The 18,608-nt window shown below is 38.1% G+C and overlaps 1 protein-coding gene across 2 annotated transcripts in view; it reads right to left on the bottom strand.

The window, feature by feature from the left end:
• The window catches only part of LOC121064327 (macrophage mannose receptor 1-like), a 58,299-nt gene extending 40,506 nt beyond the window's left edge, over positions 1 to 17,793 (bottom strand). Inside the window, exons 1-6 of one of the 2 annotated variants that reach the window (XM_040545606.1) lie at positions 17,499 to 17,793; positions 13,181 to 13,582; positions 11,584 to 11,757; positions 6,599 to 6,763; positions 4,438 to 4,551; positions 1,986 to 2,132 (exon numbers count right to left, since the gene is read on the bottom strand). In XM_040545606.1, the coding sequence (XP_040401540.1) occupies positions 1,986 to 2,132; positions 4,438 to 4,551; positions 6,599 to 6,763; positions 11,584 to 11,757; positions 13,181 to 13,582; positions 17,499 to 17,559 (1,063 nt within the window). In that variant the 5' untranslated portion in view covers positions 17,560 to 17,793. Of the gene's footprint in view, positions 1 to 1,985; positions 2,133 to 4,437; positions 4,552 to 6,598; positions 6,764 to 11,583; positions 11,758 to 13,180; positions 13,583 to 17,498 lie in introns of those variants that run through there. The other variant, XM_040545607.1, reaches the window with a different exon arrangement.
• Between the last annotated feature and the right edge of the window lie 815 nt (positions 17,794 to 18,608).

Raw genomic sequence — 18,608 nt, forward strand, 5'->3', positions numbered from 1 at the left:
GCTCCCTGCTGGAAAAAAACTTTTCCTGTGGGGGGGGAAAAAAAAAAAAAAAAAAAAAAAAAAAACAGCTATTGACTTAGTGCAAAAAGTGTTACAAAAATAAAGATTCTAGAAATATTTTTCTCTCCTTTCTTATGGATACAAGCATGATTTATGTTCTGTTGTAAAGTGTTCTTTTATCCCACAGTATTTACACTGCTTTGTTGGACTTAATTGTACTCTTAAAATTTCAATGGATTGCCTTTGCATTTAATGCATACACCGCTAAGTGCATGCATGAATTTGTGATTAATTTATATTTTGACTCAGGAACCCTGTTCAGGAAAACATCATCTGCCATGAGTTTTCCTTTACATCATTAGAAGTTGAGGACACTTAACACCTTGCGTGATTGCACACTTATTCTTTTTATGACTTCCTCCCACAGGACATTTTGGAATGTAGTTTCTGATGTGAACCACCACGAATCTCTGTTTAATCTGTCACCATGTTTACTCAGTAATTTTCTGAACCGAAAACTTTTGTCTCATTGGTGTTCTTCCTCCAAATTATTGATGCACTTGGGGTGGGGGAGGGAGAGGATGAGTCAAAGCCTAATGCATAAGAAAGAAATGGCCATTAGCCCTGAATTAAGACTTAATTTAGACTGAATTTAAAACAAAATAAAATAGCAGCCAGAACTGAATCAGTAGTTTATTTATATGCATCAATGTTTAAAGATGGATATATGAATCTGAAAAGCTGAGCAGTAGCTAATTGAACAAAGACAACCCAAATTAATTAAGCTATCTGGTCATCAGATGTACACAAATACTAACAAAAATTTGCAATTTAATTCAGGAAAGCATTAAAATATGCACTAAAATCTTTACCAACCCAGGCAAATAGTTATGCTTGATTTCAATACTGAAGTATTATTTAATTAATATTAAGTAATTTCAATATTTAGTTAACAATACACTAGCTCATTCTTGTGTTCTTTTCTCTTTGCAATAAAGCAAAACAAGTTTGCCAGAAGGCTGTTCTAAGTGGTTTTGACTGGACTGGTTATATATTGGCTATGGAAGAAGAAAACATTTTAAAATGTTTTTAAGCTGAATATTTTGGAAATTCAACAATTGACATCTGGTTCACCAATAATGTATATTAATAAATGGACTGGAAATAGGGTAGTAGTTTGTCTGCTTCTAAAACGTATGCAAAATAATGTCAATGGATTTAGGAGACACCTGTATGTTCTAGAAAGATAAAGAAACTTGGAAGTAAGGGATAAAGAAGGAAAGCTTGAAGAAACAAAGGAAGAAGCTACAAGGTAAATTATAGAAATAGGGAATCAGGTCTAAATAAAGCTATGAGAACCTCTCGCTGGTTTGTTTCTCCTGTGTATCTTAACCAAGTGCCAGAATTACATTTCTTCTGAAAAAGTGTCTTTATATATATAATTTAAATGATTTTATAATTAGGTGAGATAGTTTTTATAATAATTTTGTATGCACAAATTTGTATATTTAAAATATTTTTAAATAAATGTTTATAAATATCAAAAGAATTTAAAAAAATTCCACTATCAACTTGCACTGTGAAACTTACTCTGTTTCATAAGTAGAACAAATGACAAGAAGAAATAGATTTGTTTCAATGAGAACATGAGGCTTTAGATAATCACACTTTTTTAAACATTAATTTACCTTTTTATTCTATCTACAAAATCTAACAGTTCTGTTTGGTTTTGGAAAGAGAACTCAACCATTTCTGCAATTTAGAAAAGCTACTGAAAAAAAGATTCCTATACAGGAAGTAGGGAGGCCAGAATAAAGGGGAAGTACACGCTGTTCACTTTTACAAGGAATCTTGGCCAAGCCACATTCTGCACAGACATGACCTTTGCTTGGTTTTACCATGTGCAATAACAATTATATTATTAGAATTATAGATAAAAAACACTGGCCATTAATTATTTGTTAGGGGATTATTACCAAACCTACCTGTAGGAACAATGAAAGATTCTAAAGTAGCATTTCCTCGTTTACAAATGTAGCCAAGTTTCTGATTGCATTCCCGATTCTCCCACTTAGCACCTTTGCCAGGATTTAATGCTGCACAGATTTTTCCAGGTTCTGGAGAAGGATGCCCTTCAATAAGAAAATTAGATAAATAGAAATTTAAAAAATATATATTTAACAACAATAACCAAGTATAAGCACCTCGTGGTTACGCTTCCAGTTGCTCACATATTCTAATTTGTTCCATGCTTTAATTAATTATAAGATATGTCAATATATCGGCAATTGTAATTCTCAACAGTCCCTTAGCCTAAATGGTGTAGCTCGTTTCCTTTAACAGATACTCTTCTCACAGCAACCACAAGCTGAGATATTTATCCAGTTCACAATTTTAACCTCTTCACAGGCTCAAAGTCTCATTGTAAGGTATTACAGTGCACATATTTCATCTGTTTTTTCCCCTTTCTCAGCTCCAGAGTATAATCTTTAGGTGAAAACCTGTTCAGTAAGCTAGTCAAATTCTGCATTTAGTATAAAAGACACAAAAAATAGTAAGTGGTTATGCTGCTAATGTGAACTTCTTGTCCACTTGTCTAAACAACACAACAACAGCAAGATATTTGGCTCTCTTCAGTTGAAGATTAGCATTAGCACTAACAGGAACATCTAGAAGGAAAGAGAAATTGTAGCATACAGCACTTTTCTGCAATAAACTGGATGAACTTTTTAAGACCTGGTCTATGATTAAACTTAACATGGATTTTCTTTCACATCTCAACAAGTCACTACACTACACAAGGAAGTGTCAGAAGGGCTCAACAATAAATACAGCAAAACAATAATTTCTAATGTGCAAGATTCACTGAAATTTTTCTTGTGTCATTATGATTTCATTACCTTAAATTACAGTCCTTCCCGTGGGAGGAAAAATACTTTTATTTCAAGAACAAAAATTTTAATTGGTTTAATGCATGAAAAAAGCTCAGCTGTTGGCAGTTAGCTCTCCCAAATGACTAACCAGCATAACTTTAGTTTAAATGTTGACAACTTAGCTCCTTTGTTGCAGATTTTTTTGTTGTTGTTGTTATCTATTTAGGGCTAGTGAGATGGAAGAATGTGAAGCTTCCACAAATTCTTTAAAAACATACTAGCGGAAGAACAGTCAACTTTTGAACATCCAGGAAAATGGGGATGAGACAGAGATAGGATGACCAAAGTAAAACTGTGAAGGTGATATTACAAGCATAAAATTTGTTAGATAGACATAAGAGTATTACCTTCAAATGAAATTAAGAAACTTAAAGGGTTAAAGACAAACGGAGCCCATTTTGGTACTCCAAAACTCATATAATTCTTTACAGGATAGCTGAGAGTTGTCAGCAGTTTTAACAACCATGAACAGCTTCCCTTGCTGATTTGGCTCTGTCTCACAATCAGGTTTCCTCCGCTCATTACATGCAGATTCTCACCTGTGCTCTTAGAAGACAGACCTATAAATACCCTCACAGCAACTTGCAGTTCAGCCCATCTGTTTTCTTCATGTGCTCTCTCCATTGGAGAGCTATTTATACAGTGGTTCAATCCACGTCAAAGCTTACAAAGAGGTTTTCTCTACCTAAAATGTAGTTTGGGCTTATCTACACAAGGAAGCTACTGGGTGATAAGATGGAGTGTACATTTACACCATTACTGCAGATTAAATACATGGGACATGCTCAGTGGAGGTGAAGAGTATTCCCACTGCATAACTTCAGACCTCAAGTTTATATTAGCTTCCAAAGACTTCCTGAATACTCAGGACAAGGAAACAGAGGTCCTGCTAAAAGTCACCTAACACAGACACTCCAAATAGTAAACTGGAAAATCTCCTCTTCTCTGCTGAGGCATAGGAAGCTAGCTTTTTAACACCACCACCAGAGCTCAACAGTGCTGTCTCCAGGTGTGGAGCAGCCGTTTTTGCTTCAAAGTAGGCTAGCCGAACATGTTCACTTCTATATGTGGTATTACCATGGGTCGGTTAATCCAAGATGAAAATAAAAACTGAATCATTAAGCAAATAACTAAGACAAACTGGAAAAGAAAGGAATAAAAATAAAAATAATAAAAAAAAAACTGACCAGTTTAAGCACACAAATGAAAAGACCTTGAGCATCAGATTTACTCTGCATTCACATAGAGATGAAGCAAAGTAAGATATACAGATGACTTAAAACTTTCCTCTGAATTTGGAGGCTACATTTTTCATCCTAAGTAATAAATTAAACCCATCATCTATACCTAGCATGAGGGCTGTCATTAACAACATCTATAGGATGAACAACATCTACAGGATGAATAACAACAGTACAATAGAGTACAAGAGAAGAAATCTGTTACACAAAGACCTTTTTTTTTTTTTTCTTTTAAAACCTATTAGCAACACATTTAATCTTACCTGGAACCCAATTTAAGTATCGAAAAGGAGCACCACCAACCCACTGCCATCCACTGTTGAAATTCAAACTGTTAAGACCAAACCAGAGAGCAGAACTGAGCCTGCCGGTCAAACCTAGGTAACAGAGACAAAGAGAGACACTGGCAGTGCACAGCAAGAGCAAACACTCACTTAGAACTTAAAAGCTGAACTCCCTTGGTTCTCCTTTTTCCTAGTACAAGTTTTTTAAACTTTTAAATATATACTTTTGAGGTGGCTATGCTAAACTTGCACAACATGTAGTCTTACATGGCCATACAAAAAGATTAATTTCAGCTTTACAGTTTTCACAATTCTATGTGTAGGGAATTGTGTTGGAATGGAAAACAAAATGACATACGTGCTCTTTGTAAGCTCATTATCATAAATATGAAGCAAGGTGCAGAATTATAAAATATAAGATTGGAAGTTACATAAAAGGAAAAAAAAAATAAAAATCAGTTTTCCAAAAAACAAAGATGAATTGTTTCCTGCTGTGTATTTTCCAACAGTTTCAAATATAAAAAATATTGTAAACTAATATTGTAAACTGTTCATATTTTATCACACTATATTTAAACATGATCGTTCCAAAAATCATCTTTTTAAAAGCACACCTTTTGCATTTTCAGACTCATCTGATTTCACTTCTTTAGCCAACTGTAAGTCACGTTTCCAAATGCTGTTCCAACCTACTGCTCCACATCTGAAAACTACTTATTATGCTCATGTATGGTCCTACTGAATTCTCTGGTATTATTTATAGTAATTATTAATCAATTGTCTCTCTCTGCTTTGTGTATAAGACTTGGAAGCCTAGCTGGATGACTGCTGATTATTTTTGAATTAATTTATTTCTGCATAGCTTACAGAAAATCATTTCACAACATATATTATTAATTTCTGCTGTTACTGGTGGCATTATGCCAGTAAGCAATTTTGCTCCACGTATTTTAGTTGTCTCTGACACTGTGGTTATGAGCTGCACTTGAAGCATGGCCAGGTTAAAAGCAGGGGTAGTTAAACACTGGAAAGGACTGCAATGTCATACTGGAGCCTGATCTGGCAACAACACAGTAACGTGTTCCAGTACTACTTCTGTACAAACAAGTGGAGGTTAAGAGAATCAAAAACTGAGCATGACAGGAAATCCTGGTTCTGCCAGAATAGTCGCAGAATGAAAAATGGATTTCCACATACGTTTGGCAGCAATATATAATAGTCTGCAGTTCAAACATGCCTACTAGTAATTTACTCCTAAATTTCAATGCTTCCTTGAGCATTAATTTTAACAATAAATTTATTGTAGTAAATAAGACTCAGGTTTTGACCAAATACTTAAACTGAAAACAGAAGTTTACATAGGAAAGGCTATGCATCACGTTAAAAATGCATTTACTGAGTACCCAGTCATCCTCTGAATTTACAAAGCACAACATGCATGTTATATTTCATAGAAAATTTTATCACCCGTTTGATTAGACATATTCAAAGTATTTTCTAATCTATTCAATAGATGTAATATAGTGGACTGCTTCATGTGTGTGCACAGGCTAAGAAGGTAATGAAGACAGGACTGCCTCTTTATAGAATGCAAATACATTCAAGCATGAATTCAGGAGTGAATTTTCTCTGGAGAGAAGTTTGAAAAGGACTTTGGGAAAAAAATGAAAGAGACCGAAATTAAAACAAGCTATTTGTAAGTCCTCTTGTATATTGCTTATTTTTCATTCTTTTCATATTTCAGTACATAGTGATGATGTAACAGCTTCAATGCAATAGGCCAAAATGCTTACTAGTACACACAGCAAGTGCAGCTTGAAAAAGATGCAATCTTGGTATCTGCCTTTTTGCTTTCAAAACCACTTTGAATTTTCATGCATTCCAAAATTCTTTCTTTATTGCTTGCATTACTTATTTGCTGTTATTTTTCATGTTACTGTAAGTTTCTGGCAATGTTGATTCAGGATAAAATAATCATCAACTTTCCAATTCTCCAGGTGAATTATTCAAGACAACAATTTACATCTACTAGTTAAAAGAACTGAACAAAATACCAACTTTTGAGATGGAACATGCTATATAAGTGCCACTGTTACAATAATTCACTTTTTAAAAAAACTGCAGGATGATATTACTCTACCTGTCAGGTATGTTTGTTCATGCAACTCTGTGATGCTTAATAACTCTGCCTTCTGTTGTTGACAGCTTTTTCTTGCCTGGTGCCATGTCAGCGCTGCCTCAAAATTTATCTGATACTGGACATTTGTTAGAGGATCGGTATTCCACAGCGAATCAATATTATTAACTGTAGGGAGAAAAAGAAATGGTGTAACTGATCACAAAGACTAAGCCAGATAAAATATAGAATGAATCACCCAACAAAAATACACAAACCTAACCACTGCAGTACAGAACTGGTTTAAAAGGAGTCCCAAGGCTCTCTAATATGATAGTAAACCCAGGCCTGAGCTAAACTATGACGGTAGTGTCAGACAATAGACACATAATGAAACAATCCCCCTATTTTCTCTGGTATAACGAAGCTTCTGTTTAAAATGGAAGATGAATGGCTAAAGTCATTCCAAAAGAACTGATTTTTAACTATGGAGAAAAACACTGAAACCTGACAGACTCATGCTAGCTAAGGTGTACGTGAAGCTGCCCACTGTTCTGAGCTAAGAAACCCCTGTTTATTTTACAAATGTTGGGTGCTATATAAAGCAGCTGTGGATTCTCTAACTGAGATAGAGGTAATTAGACCCAAACACCGGACACAAAATTTCCATTATCAGCATCAGTCTCACACTTTTCTGCAATTCCTGACTTGTTTTATGCATGTATACAATATACTTCCATGCATTCTTCTCTGTCCCATGACTTGACTGAATATTGTTGAAAACCTGAAGTTGGCACATCTTGGCAATGTCAAACCGGTGAAAATGTCACCTAGCAGGGCCTGACATTAGAATTGGCCCCAGAAGTAACCACACTCCTCAAACTATTACAGCCTTTCCTAGCTCATGTCAGGTGAATCTCCACAACACAACATGCTGGAGCATGATCTTGCTCTGCCAAAAACAGGACCTACTGTAGGTCACTGAACTACCGTAGGTACACTGAACTAAATATCACTCCATAAAGTTGCATGACAAAAGCAGAATATAGTAGAGGTCATTGTAGGTCTGCTGACAACGGGAAAGGGACTGAAATTCCTGCAGCCTCTATCAGCTCCTTAAGTTGCAAGCTGTGAAAAATTTAAGAGAAAGGGGTCTTTTCCTTTTCCGAATTCAGAGATCTCAGAAAACGTAAGAGTATAAATAAGAGGAAAACAGTACAATAAACAAAACTCAAGACAAAGGATGGTACATGTTAAATGTCAGCAGGTCAGTAACCAGTTCCACTTTTTCCTGTATTAAATCTGATAGACAATATGAAGTGCTTCTTTTCAAATTACCCTTAGACAACAAGATAAATACATAGCATACTGTAATATAGACGCTAAATATGGGAACTTTCATCCAAGTATCATTACCCACAAACTAACTTCTAGCCAAAGCACTTTGTGACTACCAGAAGCCAAAATTTCTTCGCTACACTGCGTTCTACAAAAGCTTTAATTCCTAGGCACATGCACATGCCTGGGATAAAATAGAGACGTAATATTAAGAGTCTATAATTCAGTAAAAAAATTTGTCTCTGACAAAAGGGTTTTACAGACCTTGTACATTACTAGAGAAGAAAAGAAAAACAAGTCTCAGGCATTCATCCAACCTTCAACCTCCCTCCCTTGGTCTCTTAATTTACAGATTACTTGCATTTGGTGCTGTTCTATAGGACGTTGGTCTTTCATCAAAATAAAGTTCGTTTCTGAACCCTTTTTTTTTTTTTTTTAAAGATATTTCTACTTTTATGAGGACAAACACCTTCACAGAGCGGGTTTTTAGGAAACCTACGTGTTATTGTTTAAAGCTCAGTATCCCCAGAGAAACCAGAAGAGGAATCACTTTTCTAGAATGATATATTTTAGCATCTAAACTTAATTCTTAATAAAATACACCTGCATAACTGGAAAAAGAATTTTTAAAAGCTCAACTTTATCCCTACACTGATGAACTCAACATGCATTTTTGTATACATGGAAATTAGTGAGAGAGAGGTATTTCCACTAAGACTACCATCTTTAGTCTTTAAAACAAAGTGAAGCAGACCAAAAATGCACTGAATTTCACTCATAGCCCTTGACAAACAAGCTAAAACCTACAGGAAGGAAAAATTGCCCTATTGATGAAAATATTTATTACAATTAAAATTAAAAAGAATGCTAATAGGTTTATCACATACAGTATTTCTACTGAATCTGGAAACAGAAGAAACGGGAAATCAGTAATGGTCTTGAGAAGTTTTCGTTCCAAAATTGCAAGCTGAAATCTTGCCTTTGACTAGCAGTAACAACACAAGTGTTCTTGTTTGCTTAGTTAGCCATCCAAAACATGCTCAGTTACGTAACAGTCTCAGTCCAATATTCTTGGAAACCGCATGAATAGAATCATGGCAAAAGAAAAACGAATATAAATCTTGCTAGACAGCCCATAATATAACTGCCATCTCTTCCTCTCTGACCAGATAGCCAGGAACGAATCCCATAATAAAGACTTTATAATTTATGAGTGTATAATATAGTATATGATATAACTAAATGCTGTCAATAGTAATAAAGAAAATCTAAAGTACACTAAATTTCCTTCACATAGTTATCTTCTCTTAGATATTTTTTCCTAACGTGTTTCTTTCTTTTTCCTACATAAATTTGTGAGGTCCAAAGTCGGATTATGACTTTCAGGTAACTCAGAAGAAACATGGTAAATCACCCTGTATTTGGCCATTTCACAGGGCATTTTGAACTGGACATAAAACCACACTGAAAAATCCTTCAAAACACCTTGAAATGCCAGCATGGGGGAAAAGCCTGACATTAAAAAAAAAAAAAAGTAATATTTTTTTTAAATCAATACTTCTGAATGAATGCAAGGATGTAGATTTGCCCAATGATTAATATGCAAGGCTAAGACTATTTAAATATTTCCTTACTCCCTGCATTCTTTGTTTACTTCCTAGGCTTTCTAAATTCTTTACAGAAGCTCTAGCTCTTTCAGCTCTCAAGAAAAGAGCCTCAGTGGACTTTTGCCCACTTCAATACAGCTATGGACATACGTCATGACTTGATCTCCTGGTAATCTTACCTTGTGCAACCTGTTCTCTTCCTCAACGCCTAGTTTTACATTGCAACGTAACATACAGCTCAAAAATACACAGTAATATATAATAATATAATACCTGTAATAATAATAATACCTGTAAAGAATCAGTATTTCCTAGGGTATTGAAAATAGTCTGAAGTGGCAGAAACACTTCTCAGTTTCTTCCTATGGGATTTAAGTTTCATCTGTCAGTGTATCAGCATCTTTTTAAAGCACCAACTAAAGGGCTCATACTTATAATTATGTTACCTCTACTGGTCAAATTTCCACATTTCTTTTGAGTATAATAATTACTTATGAGTATAATCTTAGTCCTCTTCATACTGGAGAACATTTGAGTTGGTGTTGCTCACAATAAAAAAAAGTGACTGGTTCAATTGTAATTTCACTGTGTGTCCAGGCCCTATTATGAAGAGCTGTAAAGGTCTTCATATCAGCACCTTTGCTCCCTCCAGATAGTTTAGAAAAAGAACAATGCTTAAATCTTCTTAAATAAACTTTAACATACAAAAGACTTCAATGTTTTCTGTCTAAAAGGTGCTCTCGATGTTTAACAACTTACCACTGTCATGCAGTGCAGTTCTCAGTCATACAGCTGGATAAAACTTTTCTACCCCAGTCTGTCTCTCATTAAAATATATGACCTAAACATGAATATTTTATAGCCAGTACTGAAGAATTAGGAAGGAAACGTGCAGGCAATCAGCATAAAGCAGCTTTTTCCAAAAACAATCACAGTCATCTGAATGGATTTCCTTGAATTATGCCAGAGAACTAAACAAAAATTTAATGATACCTCCTATTTGCCTTGCTCAAAGAATTCTAGACAGGTAGCATACTTAAGCTGATTTGCATGTGCTCTCTTTATGGGATTGATATTTCCAACATGTTTTTATATCTTGAAAATAATATTGGCCTAGGGAAAAAATAGCATGCAATTTTTGTTTTTCTGAAATAATGAATGCAACATTCATGGAAATCATATGAGGACACTGATACTTCATCATCAGACCAGTTAAGATCAACCCACTCTGTTGTCTTCACATCAAAGGAAAGACACGTTTTTCTCTTTTGTTCTTACTGTGGTCAGTTGGAGCTTTACAGCCAAACACAATCATAAAGAAGAAGGGAAGGAAAAGTGCCACCTCTCCCAGCATGACAAAAAAAAAAAAAAAATACAGCTTGCAGGCAAATTGCTTAGTACATATTTTACAGAAGTTCAGAGAAACTTTACTCAAACTGAAAATAATACAAATACATACAAGCATATTACTCCAATTTACTTAAAGGAATGTCAACATTTCTACATAAAGTTCTGTATTTTCATAATACTGCAGTTAAAACCTAGCTATATTCAAAACCAGGGAATTTAGAATATAGACCTTTCTTACTGCTTTTAGTTACAGAAGAGTAAGTAATGCAGAAGAGTAAGTAATGTACTAGGACTTAGTAAAAAGTTCACATAAGTTATCTTATGTTCACAAGGCAATTCATTTGTATGAAGTCTCATTTTTCAGTTGTTAAATTCTCGCTTCCAGTTCTGCAGCACAAACTTCTTTGCCATCTTTTGTATGTACTAATGTAATACCTTTACATCTAATTAACTTGCTATTTGAGCAAATGCTGCAATTACAGATTCCAGTATATGATTAACACACTTTCATCAGGATATAGTCAGACAATTGTTGTATGCTGAGCCCTATTTTCTCATAGTTAAGTTGTTCCTAAAAAATAGCAAGCTGCATGGAGACAGAAAACATAAATGTAATCTAAAACTTTTGTACAGTAAAGCAGCCGACAAGAACAGCAATATTCCTAGGCAGCTGAGTAACAGAGCACAGCAGAATCTTCAATATACAAAACTCACATTTCAGTGGGCAAAATCCATACATCTTGTCAACATCAAAGTCTGAAGTGGTTCCACACCAGAACCAGCCGTCTGATCGGCCAGCATCTGTGCAGTCAGCGTACCATTTGTCACCAAACTTAAAAGGGAATACACAAGGTGCTCCATTGGCATTTCCTTTCACTGTGTAGGTATCTAAGGAGACACAACAATTTAAAGATGTCTAAGAGGTAATAAGCATGGGATATGTATCAGTTAAGCTTTATGATCATATTATAGCAAAGCAGAGCTTGCTAGCTTCGATTCCAACCTGTACTTGAAATGGGATGTTGCTAGTTTTTACTCTCTAGGTCCAAGCTCATACCTGTTTCCACAATGAGACAAATTTTTGTCACTTAAGGAGACCACTGGCCAGAAAAGGAGACTACTGACCAGAACTGACTGAGCCAACGCAGGTGCTTTCCCACGCTAAATTTTACATGCATAACAATCAATAGTATAAAATCCACAAAGTTAACCAATTTTCTTTTTAAGCACAAACAACTGTTGGTTCTTGTGTTGATAACTCATTCAATTACTGTTTTAGATATAACGTCACACAGGTATAAACTTGCAGGATATATACCACAGAGTGATACATACCACTCCTTCATACTATGCCCAAATAAAATTTCCATCTAAAGGCCAATTTTGTTTCATCAGGCAGACGAGTTGATGAAACTTATCACAGTAACTAAAGCAGCTTTCTGTGTGCACACACAATGTATGTACCTCGGTGAGAGGATGTACAGAGGAACACCACTTGACAGGGACCACTACGGAGCTGACATACCAAGGTCACTGTCTCACAGAGCTGCTAGAAAACAAAGGGCAAAGGAGAGATGGGCCATAACTCCATCTCCTCCCTGCCTCCTTTCACATAATTTGCTTCACTAGGGTTCTTTTTTTTCTGGGTCAAGGACTAATACTGTAATCAGCATTCATGTTAACCCTAGGAAATGCATCCTTCCCTTCCTCTGCCCCTTTCTGTTTACCAAAGGGAAGCCAAATGTATTCCCAGGTACTATCATAAACATACATGCATGTACATTTTTATATTTAACTATTTAAAATGTCTTATTTCTTGTTTTCACTTCAGCACCAACCCTGAGAGGCACTTCAAACACCTAGAAATGCACCTTCAGTATACTGGACCTGAAGATACCATGAGTTAATTAAATCCTCACAATATAATTTATATTTGCTCCTCGGGAAGGGGGGGGGAACATAATCAGACTATATGCTGATACTATGTTTTTCTGTAGACATATAAATAGTCAAAGCTATCACTAACTGTTGTGTAATGGTTATACACGTTCTGAATAACCACAGGCTTTCCTCTTCCTCAAAATGAATCACTGTCTTATATGGTTAATTATCTATCATAACTTTGACAAAAGAAAAGCAAAACAAACCCCTCAGAAAACATAAAGCACACTCATGTGTTGTTGATTTCATCAGAAGTCACACTCACTGATCACTGAAAAGACTAAGGTAATTCTCCTACACTTCTGAATAGTTTAATTAGATACACATAGAAATGAGCTTAGAATACAGAAATTAATGTATAGAACTTTACCTTCATAGCCTCGAGAACACAGATCGTCTGTGGTTCCGTAGACTTTCCACCTACTCCATAAACCAGATCCCTTGTACAGCATAATATTCCTTTCCTGTCTGTTTCCATAGTTGAAAAACAAATCTTCCCCTTGGATTGCAAAGAGAGTCTCATTTCTGCATTCCCATCGCTGAAGTTCACTAGCCTTGTCACAAGGATACAGAGTGATCGGAACCCAGTCTTTCTTCGAAGGCACTCCCAAGCACAATTTGAACGCTACGCTCATAAGCTGGTGATCTGAGACCCACCTGAATTTTTGTGACTCACTTTCTTGAATGCAAGGAGCGGTAGTCACTGAATTAGAACTTTGAGCCAGTACACAGCGCTTGTGGTCTTCATTATATATTAAAAAGATGCTAGTATCTGTAAGACAAAAAGCAATGGAATTATTTGGTTTGAAGTAATCTTACCTACTATCTAAATGAAATATGAGTCTGGATGCTGCTCTTGGGGTTAAAATCTCATCATCTGTTCAGCAAAAGAAGGTGTGTTACTCCTGTGGACTACATCTGTTCAAGTGGCTGAGAATGCAAACAGTTCAGATTTTGCAACATTTCAACTATCTTGCATCAGTGAAAGCATCTATACTCAAAAGAGCAAGGCAGTAGAGACAGATCTAGTGTCTCCTGCAGCTTTAAAGCATTTTTTTTTTTTTAAAAAAAGTGTTGTTTTTTTTTTCCCCCTAAGGAAAAAAGCCCACTCACAATTTCATTTAAAGCTTCAGCCGCGGGAGTTAATGGGAGGAGGGAGCACGCACGCCATGCACTGGCGCTGAGCACTCAGCTCCTTGATCCTGGCTCCCAAGTGTGAGAAGATGCCTACAGCATAAGTTCTTCAGGCTCCATTTCCCCTTGATGGAGATTTTTGCTCTCATAAGCTCTGCTAAAATCCTTGAAGTCTTAACTGAGTGGAAGGATTTTTATTTTTTACCCCTTGTAAACAAGCTACTTGTAGGGCTAGAACAGCATATTCATTTTTCACTTAACTGCAGTAATCGGTGATTACTTTGTCCTTTCTTACATTTTTCCAGTGACTGAGAATTTCTCCTCCTTCCTCTGATCCCCCTGAGATACATTTTAGGATGGTAAATTAACAGTTCACTGATATTCTATCTCAAAATGTAACAGACTGCACAAGGTCTTAAAATTGTATTTCAACTGGGCTACAAGCTAGGAAAAAGACTAATTTATGTTACTCTGGGGATTGAAGCTAATTGAAATATTATTTATTTTAATGCTAGATTACCAAATTAAACAAATTCTACAATGAAAAAAATATTTAACGGGAAACAGGTTAACCACAAAACATTTTCCTGTCTCTGCTGAGGCTCCAATGTGGAAATGATCATAATTTACTACAGGAGAACAACCTGGAAACAAATAACCTCTATCTCAGAGAAAGAGCTGACCTAGACTTATTTCACCCATGGTTCAGTTTCCTTCTCCTGTCCTTTGGCTTCCAACTCACTGGGAAGCAGTATAAAACTGATGAGCACTGGAGACAAAAGTTGTTGCCTTTTGCCAATCAGCTTTACTCACAGACAATACAAGGAAATATATAATTATCACTTCTGGTGATAACTTTATTTTAATTCTGCATTTCTACTAGGATTTAGCACAATGATACATGCAATGCTTGCAACTCTCCTTTTCCTGAAATCTTATTTAAAGCTTCCAGTTAAAAGAAAATGTCACACTTTTTCACAAGTGTGGAAAACACTGCTTGATCTTTTAAGCTGCTAAAATTTTATTTGTGGCTTAATATAACATTATATGTTTTATGCGACTTGTGGCGTTAGAGGACACTAGGCATGTGAAAAATGTACCCCAAAGTCAAAAGCCTGGACTGCTGTACCCAGGCCCAAAAGAGTGTGAAGTTTTGGCTTCAGAAACAAGGTCAGAAAGCTGAATAAAGAGGCTTGGCCAGTGGGGGTGTGAAAAAATCTTTGGTCCTCTGCTTTTCTGACTGTACCTTTACAAAGTGTAAGCAGTATGTAAACGCAACACAAAAGCTTTTACAAGAGCCCCAGTGCACACAGGGATCTGACAGGGAATAACACTTATGAGTTATAAACAGATAAAGGGCCAACATAGCCAAGTAGGCATTAAAAAGAAATTGGCACCAAAGCAGGATGGAAGAACAAGAGGTGGAAGAAGGCAGGAGTAACTGTGGTTGAGACTGCAGTTGGAGAATTTCCTTTTCTTTGTTGTAGCTCCTGATACATCCATGACCATACAGCTGATTTGTATCACGGTCCTGTGCTGCTCCAGTTATGGCTTTACTGCTGTGTCTGTTCTGCCTGTTTGCACACCAAACCAAATTCCCACACAATACTTTCTGTGTGAGATATTAGAGAGTCTATAAGAATATCAAACAAGCCAGGTATCTGTGAAACACCCATTATGCCCTGGCAGCTCTTCTCTGTAACCGCTTGATATCACTTCTTGTCAACATATTGAGTTGTATCTGTAAAATGGGCTGTGCAGAACTATTCATGTAACTGTTAACTGTGTTTCTTCACCATTCTGTAGCAACATTTGTCATAGAGCTCCCATAACAGGGGCCCATTCTTCACTATAGATGAGCTGGAGGTGGTACACAAGAAGGTTCACCAGAGCATCATCCCAAATACTACGGTCTTGGTACGTTGAATTATGGCAGTTTCTAAGAGAGTAACATATAATGAAGGTTTCAAAAATTACTCCTGGAAAAAGGTTCATAGAAACCTTCCAGGCATAAGTACCAACTCATCTCACCCTTAGAACTGTACTGGGTCTGTCTGGGATGGAGTTAACTTTCCCCACAGCAGCTCATACAGTGCTGTGCTTTGCACTTGTAGCTAGAATGGTATTGATACTGTACCAATGTTCTGGCTGTTGCTGAGCAGTGGTTGCACAGCATCAAGGCTGTGTCTCTGGCCTCGGCCCCCCCCAAAGGCCACTTGCCTAGGGGTGGCCAAAAGGCTGGGAGGGGGCATAGCTGGGGATAATCCATGCCATAAGATGTCGTGCTCGACACTAAAAGCTTCGGGGGAAGAAGAACAAGGGAGGACGTTCCAGCAGTTGCCTGGACATCATTTGCTAAAGGGTAGAGAGAATAATTTTTTTCTTTGCTTTTCTTTCATTAAACTCCTGACTCAAACGCACAGGTTTTCCTCCATTTAATTTTCTCCCCACACCCATCATCCTCCTGCTGAGGGGGAGTGAGAAAGTGGCTGTGTGATATTTAGCTGCCTGTCAATGTTAAACCACAACAATAACCCATCCAGAGGCATCTAGCATTTTACCTCAACTGTCCCAAGCAGTTAATAACAGATTCTTTTTCCCACAAGGTTTCATTTTTCTTTACCCATCACACTGATGGTTTGCCTATTTCTGGCCCCAGAAAGCATGTACTGTAAAATGTTACTGACCAAGTACCTTTTCCACAGTAGAGATTACATTCTAAAAGTTCCAGTATGCCAACACAGCTTCAGATTTTTCAGCTTTTTCAAACTATCACAGACTACATGAGTGTAAATTAAGAAGTGACTCATTAAGCCAGTGAAGGGCTACCAGTGTCAAACACCTACTAAGAGCACCCCAACAGCCAGAGGCAAGACAGCAGGAAGTAATGAGGCAGCAAGCAGGTAGGATGACTGTCTTCCTCTCCACGGAGGCTCTCACTTACCAGATAGCCTACAATGATTGCTGCTAACTACACAGAGCAAAAAAAGGTTACAAGCTAGTGTTACAAAGCTGTGCTTCAGTAGACCTCAAACTGGACTGCAAAGGATGCCGAGAAGGCTTTCAGGAAGGGTTGAGGCAAAACTTTTGCTGGAATATAGCAGTGCACTGGAAATCAGAGAAATTCTGAGGTGCAAGCTCCATGTTTCACCCAGACTACCCTATGACAATATCTGGGGTACTCTAACATCCCCAGGCAGCCCTGCTTGGTGCCCACTACGACCCAAAAAACCTGAAACCCAAAGGGCCGTCTCATGGGGCAGCTTCACCCACTGATCACCTCAGGGTGAGGACGGGGAGGGGGCGGCAGCTGGGGCGTGCGGCTGAGGGAGGGACGGACGGGTGGCGGCCGCCTTCCCTCCGGCCCTCCCCGACTCCCCGAGGCTCCCCTCGGGCAGCACTGAGGGGGGTAAAATGGCGGCGGGCTTCACCCCGTCCCGCGGGGCTGCCCTCCACCTGCGCGGGGGTTATCCCCACACACAGCCGCAGGTCGGCGCCTGCCGAGACCCCTCTCAATTCCCGGCGTATCGTGCACAGCCCCTGCGGGCACTTACCCAGCAGCGGAAAAGCCCCGGGAAGAAGTACGAGGAGGAGCAAGAGCAGGGAGGGAGCCATCGCCGCGGCTTCGCCCGTCGCGCCCCTCCGCTGCGAGGAGAAGGCTTCCCGCCGGGCAGGTCCTCCGCACTTGTGCAGGGCTGGTGGATCGGGGGAAAGCTCTGGGCTCGAGATGATAAGGAAATATCCTGTCACATGGGGTGCTTTGAAATAACAGGAATTCGCTGTTCAAACTTTGCTTTCCTAAGCTGATTTTCCTCAGCGGAGGGAAGAGCCTCCTTCCAGGCACATACAGGTGATAAAGTGGTGATAGCTGAGGGGCGGGCTGGGTTGGTTTTTTTTGTTGTCGGTTTTTTTTGTTTTTTTTTTTTTTGTTTTTTTTTTTTTTTTGGATCCCCTTAGTGACCCTGTTAGTGCTGCACGTGAGTCGTTGCTTGCTTTTCTAAGAAAATCAGCCCTCCGGGGAGGACGGGGAAGAGAAGCGTCCACCCTGAGCGAGCAGGACACCGCTCCTCCTGCCCCCTGAGGGGAGCCCGCACCTCCAGCAACACCCCCACCTCGCCCTGGCTTCTCCCAAACTGCAGGAGGAGGAGGAGAGCCCTACTTTTTGGAAATCAGGATTTCGCTGCCCCCCCCCCACCTCACTCAGGTGGCAGGTGCCCAGTGGGGATGCACGGAGCTGCAAGCTCACACCAGCCATCAGTGCCCAAGCTACAGACGAGCACACCGGCTTTCCATGAAAATGTGCCACACATGTGTTTACTTGGTTTTTGATCACCAGCTGCTATGAGCAATTAGGTTTACATCTGTAAATGCTGGCTTTTACAGCATCATTTGGAAACAAGCCCTGATTACTGTTATTATTTTTCTTGTCTGCACTAATACCCACGTTTCAACGTTAAATGCCAAGGATCAGAACCAGATTTGTTGCCTGTGTGAGTGAAGTCACTGGGAGTTGTGGAGACTAAAGGAAGAAAGAGAAGGACTGAAACACCTCTTTAAATATTTCTCCAGCTTTTTCTGAGCTCTAATAAATTTCTATAGATTTTTGTTCTCCTTCTGACTTTGATGGCTGTATCTACTTTTAACATGATGTAAATCTTGCTCAC

The sequence above is a fragment of the Cygnus olor genome, chromosome 2 (assembly GCF_009769625.2).
Source record: "Cygnus olor isolate bCygOlo1 chromosome 2, bCygOlo1.pri.v2, whole genome shotgun sequence".
In the NCBI taxonomy this organism is placed as follows: Eukaryota; Metazoa; Chordata; class Aves; order Anseriformes; family Anatidae; genus Cygnus; species Cygnus olor.